Raw genomic sequence first — 17527 nt, forward strand, 5'->3', positions numbered from 1 at the left:
CACAATGAAAGAACAACAATGGTCAGCTGCTACACAAATGAGATGAAGAGACTGATTTAAAATTGAGAAGATGTAAAGTATGTCATGGGGGAAACACGCTAAATGTTAATCTGATTTTCATGTCATGAGGCTTCTATCAACTTGTGGACACAATCACAGCTTTACTGCTTTACTGTATCGGATTGCAATATATAAGGTTTTGCGTCCAACCCCTGTGCACTAAAAATAAAAGTAATTGATAATAATCTTGTATTTCATTGCAATACAAACAACATTTTACCATAAAAGACTTAACATGGAGGTGGATAATACAGATGTAAATCGGAAATTTGCAATATTTGAGAAAGATATGGAAAAATGAATTCTTCATATGTTCTTTCCACCTGTGCTTACAGGCCCTTTTCAGTGGTTCAGCACAAATCTGATCTGTTAGTTTCCACCCTAAGCAGAATTGTTTCTGAATTGCTTCTAAAGAAACCAACAGTACGTCTTTTTAAAGATGAGAATCAGAGGAGATAATGACATTGCTGTGGCCGTATCAAAGTCTTATTAGTATATGTGAGCATGAACGTCGCTGCCTGCAACGACAGAAACTAGAAATTGTACAATTCCTGCCGTGCATGATGTACACAAATTATTTATTTTCCTTGACTTTTTCACACCCAAATGATTTTTGTGTACAAAGCCCCACTGTTGCTTGTCATATTGCTCCACTGCTGCTCTGTTAGATTGATTCTGCAGTGCCAGCATGATGGATGAACTTGTGACATCAATGGCAAAACATTAACATGACCGAGAAAGACTGAATGCAGGGTGCCAGGCTGATGGGGAAAATGTGGTCAGAGGCATCATGGTTCTGCAGAAAAATCTATAGGCAGATAAATGTCGCCTTGTCTAGTGTAAGCATTTTTGCACAAACATTGTCATTGTGACATAATATCACCACTTCAACCCACCACATGTACGTGCCACAAAGAGCACATACATGTATATGTAAATTCGGCTTACGCAGATATACAGTTAATTCCATAAACAAGTGATGCACATTTAACCCTGCATGAAAACAGCCTGCATCAGAGAGAACAGCATGAGCTGTTCTGAGTCAGGATGTCATGGTCTTTAGCGTCACAGGAAGCTGCAGTTGTGTGAAATACATAAAGACACACACAGGAAGCCTCATCTCCTCAGGCAGATGATCATTTGTCATCAAGACGACTTGTAGTTCACTAGTTGCTCCGAGAAGGATCTAGCCCATTATTTTTGGAGAATATAATTTCTGCGCGAACATTTTTGATACAGAAACTGAAGGAGGTGAGTATGTTACCTGCTCTGATGAAAATCTTTTGCTTAATAACCCGTAATAGCTAAAATAATTTTGCTTGATAATGACTTTTACCTCCATATGCAATCTTACTGCCTAATACTTTTATTACATGAAATAAAAAGATGAAATATCTTTTGAATCGAAATGATAATAGATAAATGGAGAAATCAGCCATTGTTTAAAGTGTGTTTTACATTATTCAAAATATCTTATTAACTGGGCTATATGAAAAAGTCGTGTGCATCATGATAATTAAATCTCATCTTTCCATTATTTTTAATACAGCTTTCACATGTAGTTTGAGTATAGACTTCATTCCTCACAAACAGGTTGCATGGAAATTTATCACATGATATCCGTTCCTCTTGTTGTGGTTAGCCGCCTTCCTGCATCATCTAGGTTTTGCTGCCAGGTAACAAATAGTGTGCAGCACTTGTGAGCTGTTTCGCTGATGGCAGTCATAATGAAAGAACTGAACAATCAAATAATGAATAAGTGACGATGAGGGCCTTTGAAGACATAACATTTTCTTCTATTGGTCCATATTTCACCTTTTTTGTGTCTCTCTTTTTTTCTATCACAATAGCCATTTCAAGTCGGCAAGAAGCCAAAGAACATGGGAACCTGCCCCATTAGATGTCAATCAAACCTAGCAATCCTTGAAAATCCACCTGAACCTGCATCAACAAGTAGGTTCAATCCTCAAGACACAAAATAAAAATAAGAAAAATGTTTAAAAAAACAAAACAAATTTGGTTTATAATATTCATCTGCTTCTTTTCCTCTGCAGCCACAATGGAAAGCATTATTGTATCCCTCTATAACTACCCATCCTTTGGTCACAGAGAAGTGACCATGCACATTGGGGAAAGGCTCACCATCGTATCAGAGTATGTGATGCAGCTCCTAATGTTTCACCTTCACCCTTGTTTTCACCTAGACAGACACAATTACTGATGATTGATTATTTTTTCCAATAGCGATGGGGATTTTCTGATGGTGAGATCCACAACCACAGGACATGAGAGCTACATTCCCACCAGCTACACCGCCAAGGTGACACACAGGTAAGTTACAGTCACGAAGACACATGTTAAGATGTCTGTCTCAGTACTCTGTGTGTGTGTGTGTGTGTGTGTGTGTGTGTGTGTGTGTGTGTGTGTGTGTGTGTGTGTGTGTGTGTGTGAGTGTGTGTGTGTGAAACCAGAAGACTTATGCATGTGTGAATAGAATGGCGGGGAGTTCCCTGACAGGTGGGAGTAGTTTCTGTCCCTGTGAACTTTACCTCAGTGGAGACATATGTTGGAACAAGACATCTGTTCTCTTCAGTGACATGACATCAGCCTCTGCCTCCTGCAGTTTCAGTCCTCCTCCAGTGGGGAATGTACTCTGAAATTGTTACAGTGGATTTTCCAAACCTAAAAACAACATGAAAATATTTTTTTGTCACTCTGTTTTATTGTCCCATACATCTAAATGTCTCCTGTGTCCTCTTCTCTCTGTTCAGGTGGCTTTTCACAGGCATCAGCAGGTACAAAGCAGTGGAGCTGCTCATGCAGCCCAATAACCAGAGTGGATCCTTCTTGATCCGAGAGTCAGAGACAAACAGAGGTTAGAATAAAGGTTTCTTTCTGTATTTTTTTCTGTATTTCTTTCTTTCATTTTCTTTCTTTCTTTCTTTCTTTCTTTCTTTCTTTCTTTCTTTCTTTCTTTCTTTCTTTCTTTCTTTTTGTTTGTTTCTTTATTCTTTCTTTCTTTAATACAAAAATGAAATGAGCCTTAAACTATTATGTGGAGTGGGTGTTAATGGAGCTACATAATTTTCATGGTTTCTAAAGCACTTTCCACTTCTTCAAGAATTTTCTTGTGAGAGTGACAGGTCATTTTAATTAGGTTTATTTATGGGGATGGCTTAATTTGCCTTAGAAAAATGACTTGCATGGGTTAATGACTAAGAGCCATTAAGTTTAAATGCTGCATCTGTGTGCTGTTTCTGTCTTTAGATTGTTACTCGCTGTCTGTCCTGAGGAAAAACAACTCCTTGTACCAAGACTGTGTGAAGCACTATCGTATCTCTCACCTCCAAAATGGCTGGGTCTACATATCTCCAGGAATCACCTTCCCCTCCCTGCATCACCTGGTGGAACACTATTCAGGTTTGTACTGAGGATATAAAGCTGTTTTCTCACCTCAAACCCTATAAGAGTTAGTTATATTAAAATGTTTCCTCCTTTTCCAGAGTTATCAGATGGATTGTCCGGTCGGCTGACAACGCCTTGCTTCATCGACGGTTTAGATAACGCAAGAGAGGCCAGGCCTGTGCCCACAGCCATCAGGAGGCCTACTATCAACTGGAAGGACATAAGCAGGTGTGGCACACTCTCTCTAGCCTTGCTACTACTAATGGCTGCCACAAGATGGCACTCTGTTACTTGGTGTAGAGTAGCCTACTGCATGAGCCCCTCATGGTGTCATGGTTAAAAAAATGTATAAATCCTTTCTTAGTGAAGCTAACCATTTTCAGTTTTTGTTGACACTGTGTCACAAAGATGTTGATTCAACTCTACGATAATTTGTTTCAGTGTTGAGTAAACTGATTGTGAAGGGTGTGTACACAACACCAACAGATATGCCCACAGATTAGACTGTAGCTGCACTGGGTATCTGCCAAGTTTGAGAATCTGTAGCTGTGTGAGTAGCGAGCAGCGAACCTACCTCAGATAAATAAAGTTTGAAAAATGTAGCCTACAATAGATGGTAGTTATTTAAAGGCCTTGTGAAATGAAAAATATTTTTTTTTTCCCAGTTTTAATACTGTGTCCCCATGTTAATTGTTCATTTATCTCATCATATGCCAAATATATATGTCAAAAAAAAAAATGTTGGAGTATTTTTACATCAAAATCCATGTATTTTCTCTTCCTGTAAAACGGTTTCATACATTTGATGACTCATCCTGCACGCAATGGCGTTCACTAATTTTCAGAGCAAATTCTGTCCATGTTTACACAGCAGTTAAAACAGAAATGTCACCAATGTTTGGGAACAGTGAAATTGAGGCACTTTTTTTTTTTTTTTTTAAATCACCAACACTATAATCACCTTATTCATTCTGTCTCCTCTCAGGTCGGTGATCTTCAGGAGGAAGAGAACAGAGTCGGACAACTCTCTGGTGAGCGAGGGGCTGAGGGAAGCCATCAGCTCTTACCTGCAAATGACAGAGGGCAACGATCACAGCTGGGACACTTGAGGAAAGACAGTGGATCAATGTGAAAGAATGAAGTCAGACGGATGGAGAGCAGTCAAATACTGACCTGAATCATCTGCATTTTGGGCAAGCCAATAGAAGGGGTCGTCTGTACGCCCAAATGTAGTCTTCCTACACTGCCCTGTAGTGGCAGGAGAGCTGAGACACTACAATGCTTGGGGTTGTGACATACTGTATGTCAGCAAGAGACTGTTTTCTGTGTTCAAAGTGACACACAGTGGCTATGTGAGCTGAAAATTAAAAGACAGTGAGACATTTGTTCTCATTTGTTTTCAAACATTGAATGTATTCATTTACAACCTAATTTGTACATGCTGTTTGAATGTAATGTTGTATGTTAATATTACTGTAATGTTATTGTTATCATTGGTATGTTATTGGAATCCAATAAAATACGTCAGATATGTGATGAATGAGCAACACATAAAACCACCTAAAAACGAGAGAATCTGTCCCGTATTTCTTTGGTATTATGATGTATTTTATCATTATAAACCATTTATATCAAATGTAAATATGATTGAAGCCATTGGATTCTTGCAGAGTGTGCTTTTCTGCCAGCAGGTGCCGCTTAATTACCTCCAATAATTCATCAAAGCTTTCCACTTCCTGCCCGAACAGTTCAGTTCAGGAAGAAGAAATAATGGCGACGCTTCTGGGGTCCGAGTCCTCTTGTACTGGAGGAAAACGAAGAAATTGCAACAATAATATTGTCACAAAGTTCACGGCCAGTAAGATTACTGGCCAGGGTTACAGTCGAGGGACACAGGTAAGAGAAATGATGCATGTTACGCCAATAAACACATCAGAAAGTTGATCGAGTGAGGCCAGGGACTTGCGCTTGGAATCTAGCCTGAAAACGAAGACGTTGTCCTGGAGACTTGACTGGACATGTAGTCTATCTTGTCAGCTTTGGCTTTACAGCTAGCTACGACACGACAGGGTGTTTTTTAAAACGTAAACCTTAAACTTTGACATAATTGAGTTCTGTAAAACAGTATTTGCTCAGTGACAAGCAAAATAACGTTAGCACTACAAGTGTATGAAGCAAGCTCCGCTTCAAATGGGTCTTTGTTGTTAGCTCCACGTTAGCTTAGCATTATAGGCCAGGTGAAATACGACATAAATACACGTTGAACTGAAAGTTTGACGGGATAATGTTGTTTATATCGGGCATTGGAGTTCCAGTGTCACTGGAGAGCCCATAGTTTAATTTTGGAAGGGCTTAAATCACCCAGTGTTAATCAACGGCAGTAACGTTTGCTAATGTTAGCAAATAGGGTAACGTCAGCTAGCTAGCTAAGCCAGCTGAACAGCTCAGGTGATTACGTAACGACACACTAACCACAATAACTATCGTTTCCATAAATGGATACGCCACAACAGCTGTTTGGACAAGGGAATGTTAGCGGGTTTATTTTTATTTTCACACAAACAAACATTTACGTGACATATGTACCTTTGGAGAACATATTGGTCCGGTTAGTTTTGATTAGAACGCTAGTTTACGTCAGCTGTTATGTTTTTTTCCTAGTCCTTATGCATGTTGACGTCGCTCCTGTGCATTTGACTCATTTATTCGCCGTGTATCTCCTTTCACTTGCTATGCTACACACCCACCATTAAACCGTTGAATTGCAAAGCCAATAAAACAATTTATTCCAGTTCCCCTGCATTATTTCTGCGTGTCAGTGTCTTGCCTTTTACCTTCCTTGCTGACTTGCAGTTTTCGAGGTAGCTTAAGGTAGTGCCTCTCATTGGTGACACAAACAGAAAGCGTCTATTATATGACAATATCCTCTTATAATGTCCTGTTGAATGCGACCACTTTCCCCAGGTTGATCAGAGACTGTTGGGCCAGCTACCATGATATACTGTACACTGGTATCATGTCGGTGCTATTAACAAATCACATCACATTAATGATGGTTTTTTGATGTCAGTGAAGGCATTCAGGAGTGTAGGTCGTCAGGTGTCATCAGTGGGCCAAAAGCTGTAACAGACAACACAAAAACATTCCTAGGTTATTTTTTCTGTCCTGTTTGCATCAAAGTGTGAGAGGAATTCACTGTGGACCCAAAGTTTCTACAGATTATCTTTTAATGTTAATTACAGCTGAATATAACAAACTTGCCCCATGCGGGCAATTTGTAGCACCTAGGCGCTGCATTGACTGTCAGTATTATAATTTTCAAATTTAAAATGGTTGACAGTTGGTTTTTGGCCTCTGATGCGTGAATTACGGAATCAGCATTTATTATTCACCATTTAGAATGAATAGAAGCTATGGAACATCTGAGTGAGCTTCTTGTGAATGCCACATTTTACAAAATGTTTGTTCCTTGCAGAAAGATAAAATTATCTCAGCATTTTTACATTGAATTGTTTGGGTTACGTATTATGGAATTTTCCATAAGCGTTTCTCTAAATTCATACAATTGTCACAGCCTTGTATTTTAAAAGGGTTTCAACAGTAAGACAGAAAATGTGTGCGTGCATTCATTACTTGCAGAGGCAATAAATCTATTTGGTAAATATAGAAAACACCCTCTTCTGTGACCTTTCCAGAAACCTCAATTCAGAATGCCCCACAAGATTTTATTCCTAATGAGGGAAAAAATTCAACACAGCACACCTATGATTAGTACACTCTGTTGGCGTCCAGTAAACTGTAGGGTCAACTTTAAGATTCTGCTGCGCTTTATGGCCTTGGTCCACAATACATGTGCACTCACTGACTATTAGCCAGGCTAGGACTCTCAAGTCACATGGTTTTAGGTATAACAGGGATATAATAAAACTCTGCTGAAACTGCTTTTAGTTTCTGTTCTCTTTAAATTAAATAAAGTTTAAGTTGATCTCAGGATTGCGTCCTGACATCCACTAGTACAAGCAAAAATATTCCTTTAAAACCTTGCTGAAGCCTTATTACAAATAAACATGCATTTTCACTGTGTATATCACACTGTTTAAGTTTGACTCTAATTATATGTCATAGCTCCCAGGAGGCCTGCTCCAGGAGAGAGATAAACGGGCCAAGTGGAATGGCATCCCTACTCTGCTGCAGAAGCTCTACGAGAGCAGCCATCCCAACAGTGACCTCTCCCATGCCCACAACTTTCTTAAGGTAGTCTCACAGCATTAGTCCATCCAACAATGATGCTGTGGAATTACTGCTTTTCGTCACTTGATGGTGAATGTTTCCCTTTGGAGCGTGGGTGATGTAAATTACATGTGAACAATGGTTTTTGTCAGGTATTATCATCCCATCTCTCCATGGAGGCCATGTCTTTTGTCACAGAGGACAGGAAGACCGCTCAGGAATCCACCTTCCCCAACACATACACCTTTGACCTCTTTGGTGGAGTTGATGTAAGTTTGACTCAGAGACACTGAAATTTGTTCCCTTTGGAGAATCAGTTGTAATGTGTAGAACAACTCATACTGAGACATAAAAAAACATATTAAATGTTCATTTTACTGTTCTCCTGAAGCTGCTTGTGGAGATCTTGATGAGACCTACACTAACTATGCAGAAGAAAAAACCCAAAAGTAAGTAGGCTGACATTACATCTGTGCACATGTCTGCTTTTATTGGGAAGTTAATATGTTTTTACATGAAGATAATTGAACTGAATTTAGACGCCTGTGTTTCTGTTACAACAGTGAATGATGACTTGGTTAAGGACTGCCTTAGTGTTCTCTACAACTGTTGTATATGTGTAAGTATCCTATTACATTTTGTTACGTACCAGAGAAATGTCAGAGGTGCATCATACCTTGCTTCAACTTAGCACATGTATAAAGCTAGAAGTATTTTCTCTGCAGTTGGTTTGTGCAGTTATATTGTCTCAAAACAGGGCAGTTTTTACAGATATGAATGGGCAAATTTTCTTCTTTCAATTCATAGACGGAGGGGGTCACGAAGAGCCTGGCAGCGAGGGATGACTTTGTTCTGTTTCTCTTCACCCTGATGACAAACAAGAAGACCTTCCTACAGACTGCTACTCTAATTGAAGATATTCTTGGAGTCAAAAAGGTCAGAGTTATACTTGGATCAAATCTTCAGCATCAGTATTAATCATTGTTTATTACCCTTCTTAACTCAAGAGTTAAAGGGTCTGCAAAGTCATTTTATTCAGTGAGATTTGGCAGAAAACATCAATTTTCTGTGCTACTGTTTCTGAAAAATCAGTCTAATTAATATTTAATCTTAATTAATTTTTCTGTGGAAATAATGACCTTTTAATCTTTGTTCTGAAGATAAATGTATATTGCTGTCTGATGGCTCTTGTCCATGTGCAGACACCTCTAATGCCAAAACATTATGCCCAGCAGAACTGCTAACACCCTAATGGCACAACAGTGCCTTAATTTCAGACTCATGCTGTGCTCCACTTTAAATTCTCTTAATATTAATCAACATTTTAAAATTTGTGTCTCTGTCTCTGATTACCTTTCTTTTGTGTCAGTGCTACAATTTACCAGACAGCTGCGCAAATCTTCTTTTGCTTTCTTTTTATTTTTTTATTTTTTAAGCCAGACGCAATTATTCCTGATTCTGGTCATGTTATAAAATCTTCTAAATGCTTCTACCAACAAGGTTTCTCTGGTGCCTACATGTAGACTCTTACGACCCTCTAATTATAGCTTGTGCTTCTCCTCAAAAATTACAATTACTTAATCATCCATTGGTAACTTAATTATTTATACATCAGAGCCTCAGGGTGATTGCAAAAAAGTAGGCGACTTTGCAAAGATGATCAGGAGCAGTTCAGTGAGGGAAGTTCTTCCGCTTAGTAATTATGGCAGACACAGTAAATTAATATTTTGTGGTATTTTAAGGTATTGCCAGTGCTAACCACCTCCTCACTTTATATAATGAAGTGAGAGAATGTTACTAGGAATGTTTAAGGTATATAATGCACACTGCCTGACTGATAAGGTGCTATGCACAACATGTCTGTATCATTTGCAATAGTTCTACGACAGTTGACATTTTAAACCTCTGCAACACCATGGCAGAAGTATCATGCTGCTTTAAGGCCTCTTACATTTGTTAATAAGGAATGTAGCAACATAGAAGGGCATTGCAATCATGTATCATTGTATCATGTAATCATTGTATTCATCATGAGCTTGCATAGAAAAGTTAGTGGTTACAATAACATCTAGCAACTTGCAAAGGCATCTATTGTTTTCAAAACTGTTTTCTCAGCAATGGAGAATTTAGTGTATGAAAAAAACACACATCCTCCTTTGTGACTGTTTTTAAATAGCCTCTTAAAGCATTACAATCTATTTGCTTTCCTTGTGTGGATTAAAGGTCCTAGAGAAGATGATGTATGCACAGGCATAACTTACAGGGATAATTTACTGGACCTAAAGAAGTAATCTTCAGACAGTGCTTTTCCCTGTGGCAATATATTGAAGTTACTTTTTGATAGATCCATAAACTGATTTACTTAGATATGGTAAAAACTACTACATTTTTAGCAGGTAACAAATTCAGGGTTAATCTCACATCTTGTTAAGTGTGACAATGTTGTATTTCTGATTCCAGTCTGCTTTCAGATTGGTAACAGTTCATGTGTTTGCATTTTTAAGGAGATGATCCAGTTAGAAGGCATCCCCAACCTGTCAGGCCTGGTCCAAAGCTTTGACCAACAACAGCTGGCCAACTTCTGCCGCATCCTGTCTGTCACCATCTCAGAACCTGATGTAGGTAACGATGACAAGCACACCCTGCTCGCCAAAAATGCCCAGCAGAAACGCAATGCTAGCCCCTCACGGGCAGAGGTCAACCAGGGTAAGTTGTCTTTGAGGAACAGAGCCCAAACAGACTATGTAACATATGGATCAGTAAATTGTGAACTGTCAAATGTTATTCTTTGCAGTAACCCTGCTGAACATCCCTGGGTTCATTGAACGGCTGTGTAAGCTGGCCACTAGAAAGGTGTCTGAGGCCACAGGAGCGAACTTCCTGCAGGAGCTGGAGGACTGGTACACATGGCTGGACAATGCTCTGGTGCTGGATGCCCTTATGCAGATGGCTACTGAGGACGCTGAACAAAGCAGTACAGGTGACACCACAGCCACTTGTGCTGCTTTTTATTCAGCTTACTTAAATCTTACAAACTTTGTCTGAGATAACTTTTTTCCCCTGACTTTCAGAGTCATCAGATGAGAGTTCCTTGGCCACCAGCCCGCTGAGACATCGACTGCCCCAGTCCATGAAGATCGTCCATGAAATCATGTATAAAGTGGAAGTGCTCTATGTGCTATGTGTCCTTCTCATGGGCCGACAGAGGAACCAGGTACTTAACAACACATCTCCTCCATTTGAGGTTTAAGTGAGAGTGTTGGCTCTAAGCAGAGTGTAGTTTTTTGACTACTGTATTGTGTCTCTGCGCACAGGTGCACAAGATGCTGGCTGAGTTTCGTCTCATCCCAGGGCTCAATAACCTTTTTGACAAGCTAATCTGGAGGAAATACACTGCTTCAAATCATGTGGTGCACGGCCAGAATGAGAACTGCGACTGTAGTCCAGTATGAACTTTTAACATCACACTATTTGGAAACTGGCTCTGGGTAATTAAATTTAACATAGCCATTAACTTTCTTTATTGTCATCATACAGGAAATTTCCTTCAAAATCCAGTTTTTGCGGCTACTCCAGAGTTTCAGTGATCACCATGAGTAAGTGACCCTTAATTGAGTCGCCTTGGATCTAACTTCTTGTTTTACGTTTTACATTAGCAGAGTTTGTTTTTTTAAAATATGTTTCCTGTCTTTCAGGAACAAGTACCTCCTGCTGAATAGCCAGGAGCTGAATGAACTGAGTGCCATATCCATGAAGGCTAACATCCCTGAGGTGGAAGCTCTGGTCAACACAGACAGAAGCCTAGTGTGTGATGGGAAGAAAGGCCTCCTCACACGCCTCCTCGCTGTCATGAAGAGGGAACCTCCAGACTCCTCCTTCAGGTCAGCATTGTGCATTTCAAAGATCAAGAGGGAGATGAAGATGTTGATATTTTAAGTGTCAACCTATTTGGAAAAAGTCGAACACCCCTATCATGGAGAGAAAAGACTGCTTCTTTTGAAAAAAGATTTCTCAAGATTTGTCTGTGTAGTTCTGCTTTTTGTAGTTTTGCTGACTCTTTCTGTTGCATATGTAGATTCTGGCAGGCGAGGGCAGTGGAAAGTTTTCTCAGAGGAGCCACCTCCTATGCAGACCAAATGTTCCTCCTGAAGAGGGGATTACTAGAGGTATGTACAACCACAGATTGCTTTTCTCATTCCGTAGTCCATATCATCACAAAGATCTCTCCTTCATTTTTGACTTCTCTTGATTCACCTCACTGTCTGCTTCCATCCCTCGACAGCACATCCTGTTCTGTATCATAGATAGTGGCTGTACCTCCCGAGATGTCCTACAGAGCTACTTTGATCTTCTGGGAGAGCTCATGAAGTTCAACATTGATGCCTTCAAAAGATTCAACAAATATGTCAACACTCCAGAGAAGGTATAATTGTACACCTTATATGCCCTATAAAAAGGTTTTGTATATGCTTACATTCTTTTCTCAATTTGTGTGTTGCATGAACAAGACTGTCTAATGATATATCTTGGTGTCTCCTCTGTAGTTTCAGACCTTCCTGACGCAGATCAACAGTTCTTTGGTGGACTCTAACATGCTGGTGCGCTGCATTGTCCTGTCATTGGACCGCTTTGAGAGCCAGACTGAAGATGTCAAAGGTAAACCAGAATGGCAAGTTACACATGTAGACCAGTGATACAATATTCTGACCAACCCCACCTAAGTTGACAGATAATGTTAGGCCATGTCCATACTAACATGGATACATCTGAAAACACAGTTGTTGCTTAACAAGTCATTTAAAGTGGAAGTGCTATTCCTGCAAGAGTTAAAACATTGATTTCAGTGTTTTGCCCCCCCCCCCCCAGTGGTGGAGGTACTGTCTGAGTGCTGCCTGCTGTCCTACATGGCCAGAGTTGAGAACAGGCTTTCCTTCCTCTTTCGACTGATCACGATCATCAACGTACAGACTCTCACACAGGTCTTGTTTAATTTTCATTTTGTCACACGAGTACAGAGAAACTCAAATCATTGAAGAATAAGGAATTCTTTGTCTCAAAAATTTAACCAGATGAATGAAAGACAATTTTAGTCTAAACTTAAATTAATGTCAGCTAATAATAACATTTGTTTAATTTGTATCTGTTAGGGTTGTGGTCCAAAACACTTTCTAACTCATTCTTGTTCCTTTTTGTATCCACCCCATCCTTTTTCCCTGCAGGAGAATGTGAGCTGTTTAAACACCAGTTTGGTGATCTTGATGCTGGCCAGAAGAAAGGCTAAACTGCCCTTCTACCTCAACGCCCTACGGGAGAAGGAATATGCTGAGAAGTACCCGGGCTGCCTGCTCAACAACTTCCACAACCTACTGCGCTTCTGGCAGCGCCACTACCTCAACAAGGACAAAGATAGCACCTGTCTGGAGAATGTGAGTAGCTCTCGCTCTTTCCTGCATACACTTGAAATTTAAGCAAATATCTTCATCTCACCAAAGTCTACATCAGCTGCATCACACAAGCAGCAACTGAGAGTCTCCTCTCATTCTCTACTGTTAAGGTTCAGTGTTTTGAAATCATGGATATGCATGCTGGGAAAAACAAAGACCTAAAGTGATTACAGTACTGTGTCATAGTGACATTTGTGTGACTAGGCTGTAAAACCAGTTTGTTTAACAACTTTAAACAGCAACACTGGCTAAAATGTTCCAAAAAATTCCAAGAGACAGGTGATTTAAAAAATGCTGTATTGTGTTCAGTATCGGTAAGAGTTGTCTTGCAGATTTGGAAATCTTTCAACAAATCACGAAGTACCTCTTTTTCCACTGAAGGAAACTGATTGGTGGAAAAAAAAAAACGTTTAGTTTTGCTTTTCAGTGTTCATCATCATCGGCTGTTCTTGTTGATGCAAATCAATGAGCAACCACAACTGATACCGTGTCTATGCAGTGACAAAGTGGCTGTACACAAAAAACCATAGAATAGGTCTTGAAAGACAAATTCTGTATACATGTAAATGATCTCAAAAACATAAGTAGTGACTGATATTGTGAATATATGTTTAATGAATAAGATTTAGTGTACTTTTCTCCAGCCCCCTTGAACTGAACATTTACTACACGTATTATCTCAGTCAACTTTAACAAACACTTTTTATACTGTTAGAGGCTTTGTGCTAATGCAGTATTTGTCTTGCTCTCATAAATGCACTGTACACCACCTGCCAGGTACCAAACAGCAAACAGACAAAGTTAGAGGCTAGCAAGTTAACACAGTGGAGCATTTAGCAGGTAAAGAGCCAGATGTTTCTCTCAGGGGTTTGGTAGGACCAAAATGTGGGTTTAAAGGTGAGTTAATATTGGCCTTAACATTCACCAACTGACCACAAGCATGAGTCCTAATGAATTCAATGTTGCTCCATATCTACAGGATGTGTAAATAGTCAGCTGATGGCTAACTTGTTATTCCCTAACAACTTTATAAGGTGGTTTGAATGCTGTGTTTTTGCTTGTTCCGCTGCCCCCAAGTGGCCAAAAATGTCAGTCATGGCTTCTTCAGTACCAACAAAGTTTCATAATGTTTCAAGTGTGTGTGTGTGTATATATATACAACCCTAAACTATTATTATTGTTTGTAGTGGCAATTTACATTGCTGTAAATGTTGTCACATGTGAACACAAGGTTGATCACTGTGATTTAATCTCAATTACGGTTATTTGTTAATGGTGAAATACTCCACTTCATACATATGTAGCATCAGATCCACTAGATATCAGGCATACAGCTAAGCAAAGCTGATTTTTCCGAGCATGTAAACTGTCCTTTACACAAGATGACTAGGTTGACAACGAATTGATGCTACCAACCATTTCATACATGCATACAGCTTCATACCATTGCATGCAAGCTTCTAGCTCACCAGATATTGTGGTTAACTAGCTAATTAAGTGACGAGCAGTAAATTAAAATGAGTTTTATTGTTCTAATTCCTCTCTGGTTTCTCTCCTCAGAGCTCCTGTATCCCCTTCAGCTACTGGAAGGAGACGGTGTCAGTGCTGCTGGGCTCAGACAGGACTTCTCTGTGTGCCATAGCGAGCTACATTGATGAGCCTTTCATGGATCTGGACAGAGACCTGCTGGAAGATTGACCTCCAGCATGTGCACTCACTGCGCTGGGGGTGGGACAGGGCAGAGGGTCACAGGGAGCATGGACACCTAAAGCTGGTGACAACTCTACTTATCTGAGCCATCCAGGTGCTTTGTGACTGCGTTTCTGGATGTAAAGACTCACCTGTTTGCTGTCTGTACCTACGCATGGAGGCTGTCATCACAGATATAAGGGGACATAATTTGCCCGGCGTTCGTCCTCTCACTGAGTTACTGCTCTTCTTCAAAGGAAACCTGTTGGCCCATCCCAGATCACCAACATCGTATAACAGACAATTAAAAGACTTGAGGAATGACACCTGCATTGGTTGTTTGCTTTAGGTGAAATTCAGATAGAGCCTTTTATATAACCTATACAAAATTCTATGAAAAAAATATGTATGATTCAACAAATTATATGTTAGAAAAAAAAATTCTTTTCACATGGACTTGGTTTGGAAATGGCCACAGATTAAACTGTCACCCAGATGTGCAGGTCAGTGGTGCGTCACAGGGCTGCCAGGAGGGAGCGGCCTCAACCTCCCACTACCTACACACTCTCTGTTGACTCCATGCCACTCCACTTCCTGACCAGTGGAGAAAACTGGTAAAATTGGAGTTTTTGCAGGGGTCTTCTCAATGAACAGCATTTTCATTTAACCTGTCTGTGGGTCTATTTTATTAGGTGGCTTGTTGTTGATTGGTGCTTTCTGGCTCTACTTGGAACATTTAGGTAGCTTGTGGGCCGGCTGACATGTTTCACAAATCACACGGGGCTCCTCTCACCTAAAACCATCCACTCTGTTGGGGCTTCAGAAGCTTCACCCAGGGACTCGTCTCTTTTCCAGGTTATTTTTGCTGATTTATTTTTGTGTTGTTGAAAACAATGGCTTTTAGCTCTGGATAAACTGTAGAATAAAACATTGCACAGATGAAATTGTTTTTATTGTTTATTATATCTTAACACATTTGTTAATTAAAAAAACCTTCATTTTGTAACAGAATTTGTATCCGTGCTGTGAGAGATGCTTTGGGAAGAGAATAAACTATGCAGGTGCTAGTGTTAAGATACCACTTTAATTGTTCCAGTCCACACAAAGTTTGTTTTATGTGAATTAGCCTTCAGCCCATCACCGTCATCATTGGATTTAAAGTCTACCACTTTCTCTGGTATTTCTCAAAATCTCAGACTACAATCTGAGAATGACAATCTTTCCATGTGATGGCTCTTTTTGCTCGGTGCCACCACTCTATCTTTAGTTTGGATTGAGAAGAAGCAGAGAGCACGGCTGTGTTGATGTGTCCATGGCCTGAATGTGCAGCTGTTTAGTGGAAATGGAAGATGCGGAGCTGAACAGATATTTGGTGTCCCAAATTAAAACAGGCCGAACCCGTGATAAGTACAAATGAATGAGCTACCTCATATTCTATCCGGATACCGTACAGATCAAATCACTTAAAATGACAAGTGTACAGTTTTACTCCCAACATGTCATGAGTCGTACTACATGTTCATGTGAATGTATATGGGCATTTATACAGTTGGCCCCTGATGCCATGAGTTATTAGTGCTATGCCGCCTTGGGATGCAAACACACGTCCTTTTAACACGTTTGAAGCCTTTTATTTGCTTTGAAGCTAATTAACCAGAAATGTTTCCTTGTTTTCTAGCTTTCATTCAGCATGTCTTAAAAATCTCTTGATGGGTGTGCACATACTTTGAATTAGAGTTCATCTTTTGTGCTTTGCAGTGAAGTTAGTGCAATTGCACTTCGCAAGTGCTTCTCTCTTACACATTCACTTTCTTGCTGGATGCCCAAGATAAATGCTAATGTCTAACATGATGTGATTTGACACAGGGTACTTCTGCAGTGATGTTGCGTTGTTAGTACTGATCATGTATTATCATGGATCTTAATCCCACTTATCACTTCAGTCATCCACCACAGACGTCAATGAAGCTATTGCTATAAAAACATGAATGTTGTCAGCAACTACATAAACAATCCCTGACTTCTGTAGCTTTGTGATCTGAATTTCTGAGACTGATCCCTCTGTATGATGCACAGGAGAATTGGTTCTCAGCAGTTGTGTATGTGGTGTTTTGCTCCTAGAAGGCCTTAGATTCCATTCAATCATTAGTTTGTATAGAAAACGGTGAAATCTTATCCTCTTGGCCAAGAACATGCTGCATAGTGTTTAATACAACACACAATTTGACTTTTACTTTAGGTCCCTGATATTTTGACTTTGTTAACTGTAGATTTATGTAATGTTTGGCATGATGAGAATATTATTAGACACGTGTTGCAGCCATTTCTGAACTCACTCAAAACTCGGACCATGTGGTGCTTTTTTGATCAAATATGATTGTATCTCACTTCACCAGGATCAACAGCATCTGTGGAAATTATGATGAAAAGAAACTATTACGAGATGCTGATAGTGGATAGTTCGTGATGAAACTCTCAAATGGTTGTTAAAAATTCACTTCTGCACACGTCTTACTAATCCTGTGTGACCATCAAACAAACAGAAGATTCATGTTTCAGTTTCACATTCAGCTATAACCACTTCTGTAACCAGCTTTAATCCTCATGGTACTCCTCTAATGCTGGTGTTTAACTTCATTTTCCTTATTTAACAACTGTTTGTCAAATTAATAATATAATAAATTCTTCTTTAGACCTTC

At 39.7% G+C, this 17527-nt stretch overlaps 2 protein-coding genes across 2 annotated transcripts; both read left to right on the plus strand.

Annotated features, from left to right (window-relative positions):
- Positions 1-1168: 1168 nt before the first annotated feature.
- On the plus strand, positions 1169-5032 carry sla2a (Src like adaptor 2a). Its single transcript, XM_023399004.2, has 8 exons — positions 1169-1311; positions 1911-2013; positions 2115-2214; positions 2305-2391; positions 2832-2935; positions 3328-3480; positions 3564-3693; positions 4451-5032. Exons 2-8 carry the CDS (start codon positions 1941-1943, stop codon positions 4572-4574), a joined length of 771 nt encoding a protein of 256 aa, XP_023254772.1. The 5' UTR covers positions 1169-1311; positions 1911-1940; the 3' UTR covers positions 4575-5032.
- Positions 5033-5203: 171 nt separating this feature from the next.
- Positions 5204-17527, plus strand: trpc4apa (transient receptor potential cation channel, subfamily C, member 4 associated protein a). Its single transcript, XM_023399003.2, has 18 exons — positions 5204-5361; positions 7591-7719; positions 7848-7964; positions 8087-8144; positions 8259-8314; positions 8503-8631; positions 10200-10401; positions 10490-10675; positions 10767-10909; positions 11010-11141; positions 11233-11291; positions 11391-11576; positions 11771-11861; positions 11978-12118; positions 12240-12351; positions 12562-12674; positions 12915-13121; positions 14700-17527. The coding sequence occupies exons 1-18, from the start codon at positions 5236-5238 to the stop codon at positions 14835-14837; spliced, it is 2325 nt and encodes a 774-aa protein (XP_023254771.1). The 5' UTR covers positions 5204-5235; the 3' UTR covers positions 14838-17527.

The sequence above is a fragment of the Seriola lalandi genome, unplaced genomic scaffold (genome assembly GCF_002814215.2).
Source record: "Seriola lalandi dorsalis isolate HSWRI2012SDOR001 ecotype SW California unplaced genomic scaffold, Sedor1 jcf7180002050280, whole genome shotgun sequence".
Lineage (NCBI taxonomy): Eukaryota > Metazoa > Chordata > Actinopteri > Carangiformes > Carangidae > Seriola > Seriola lalandi.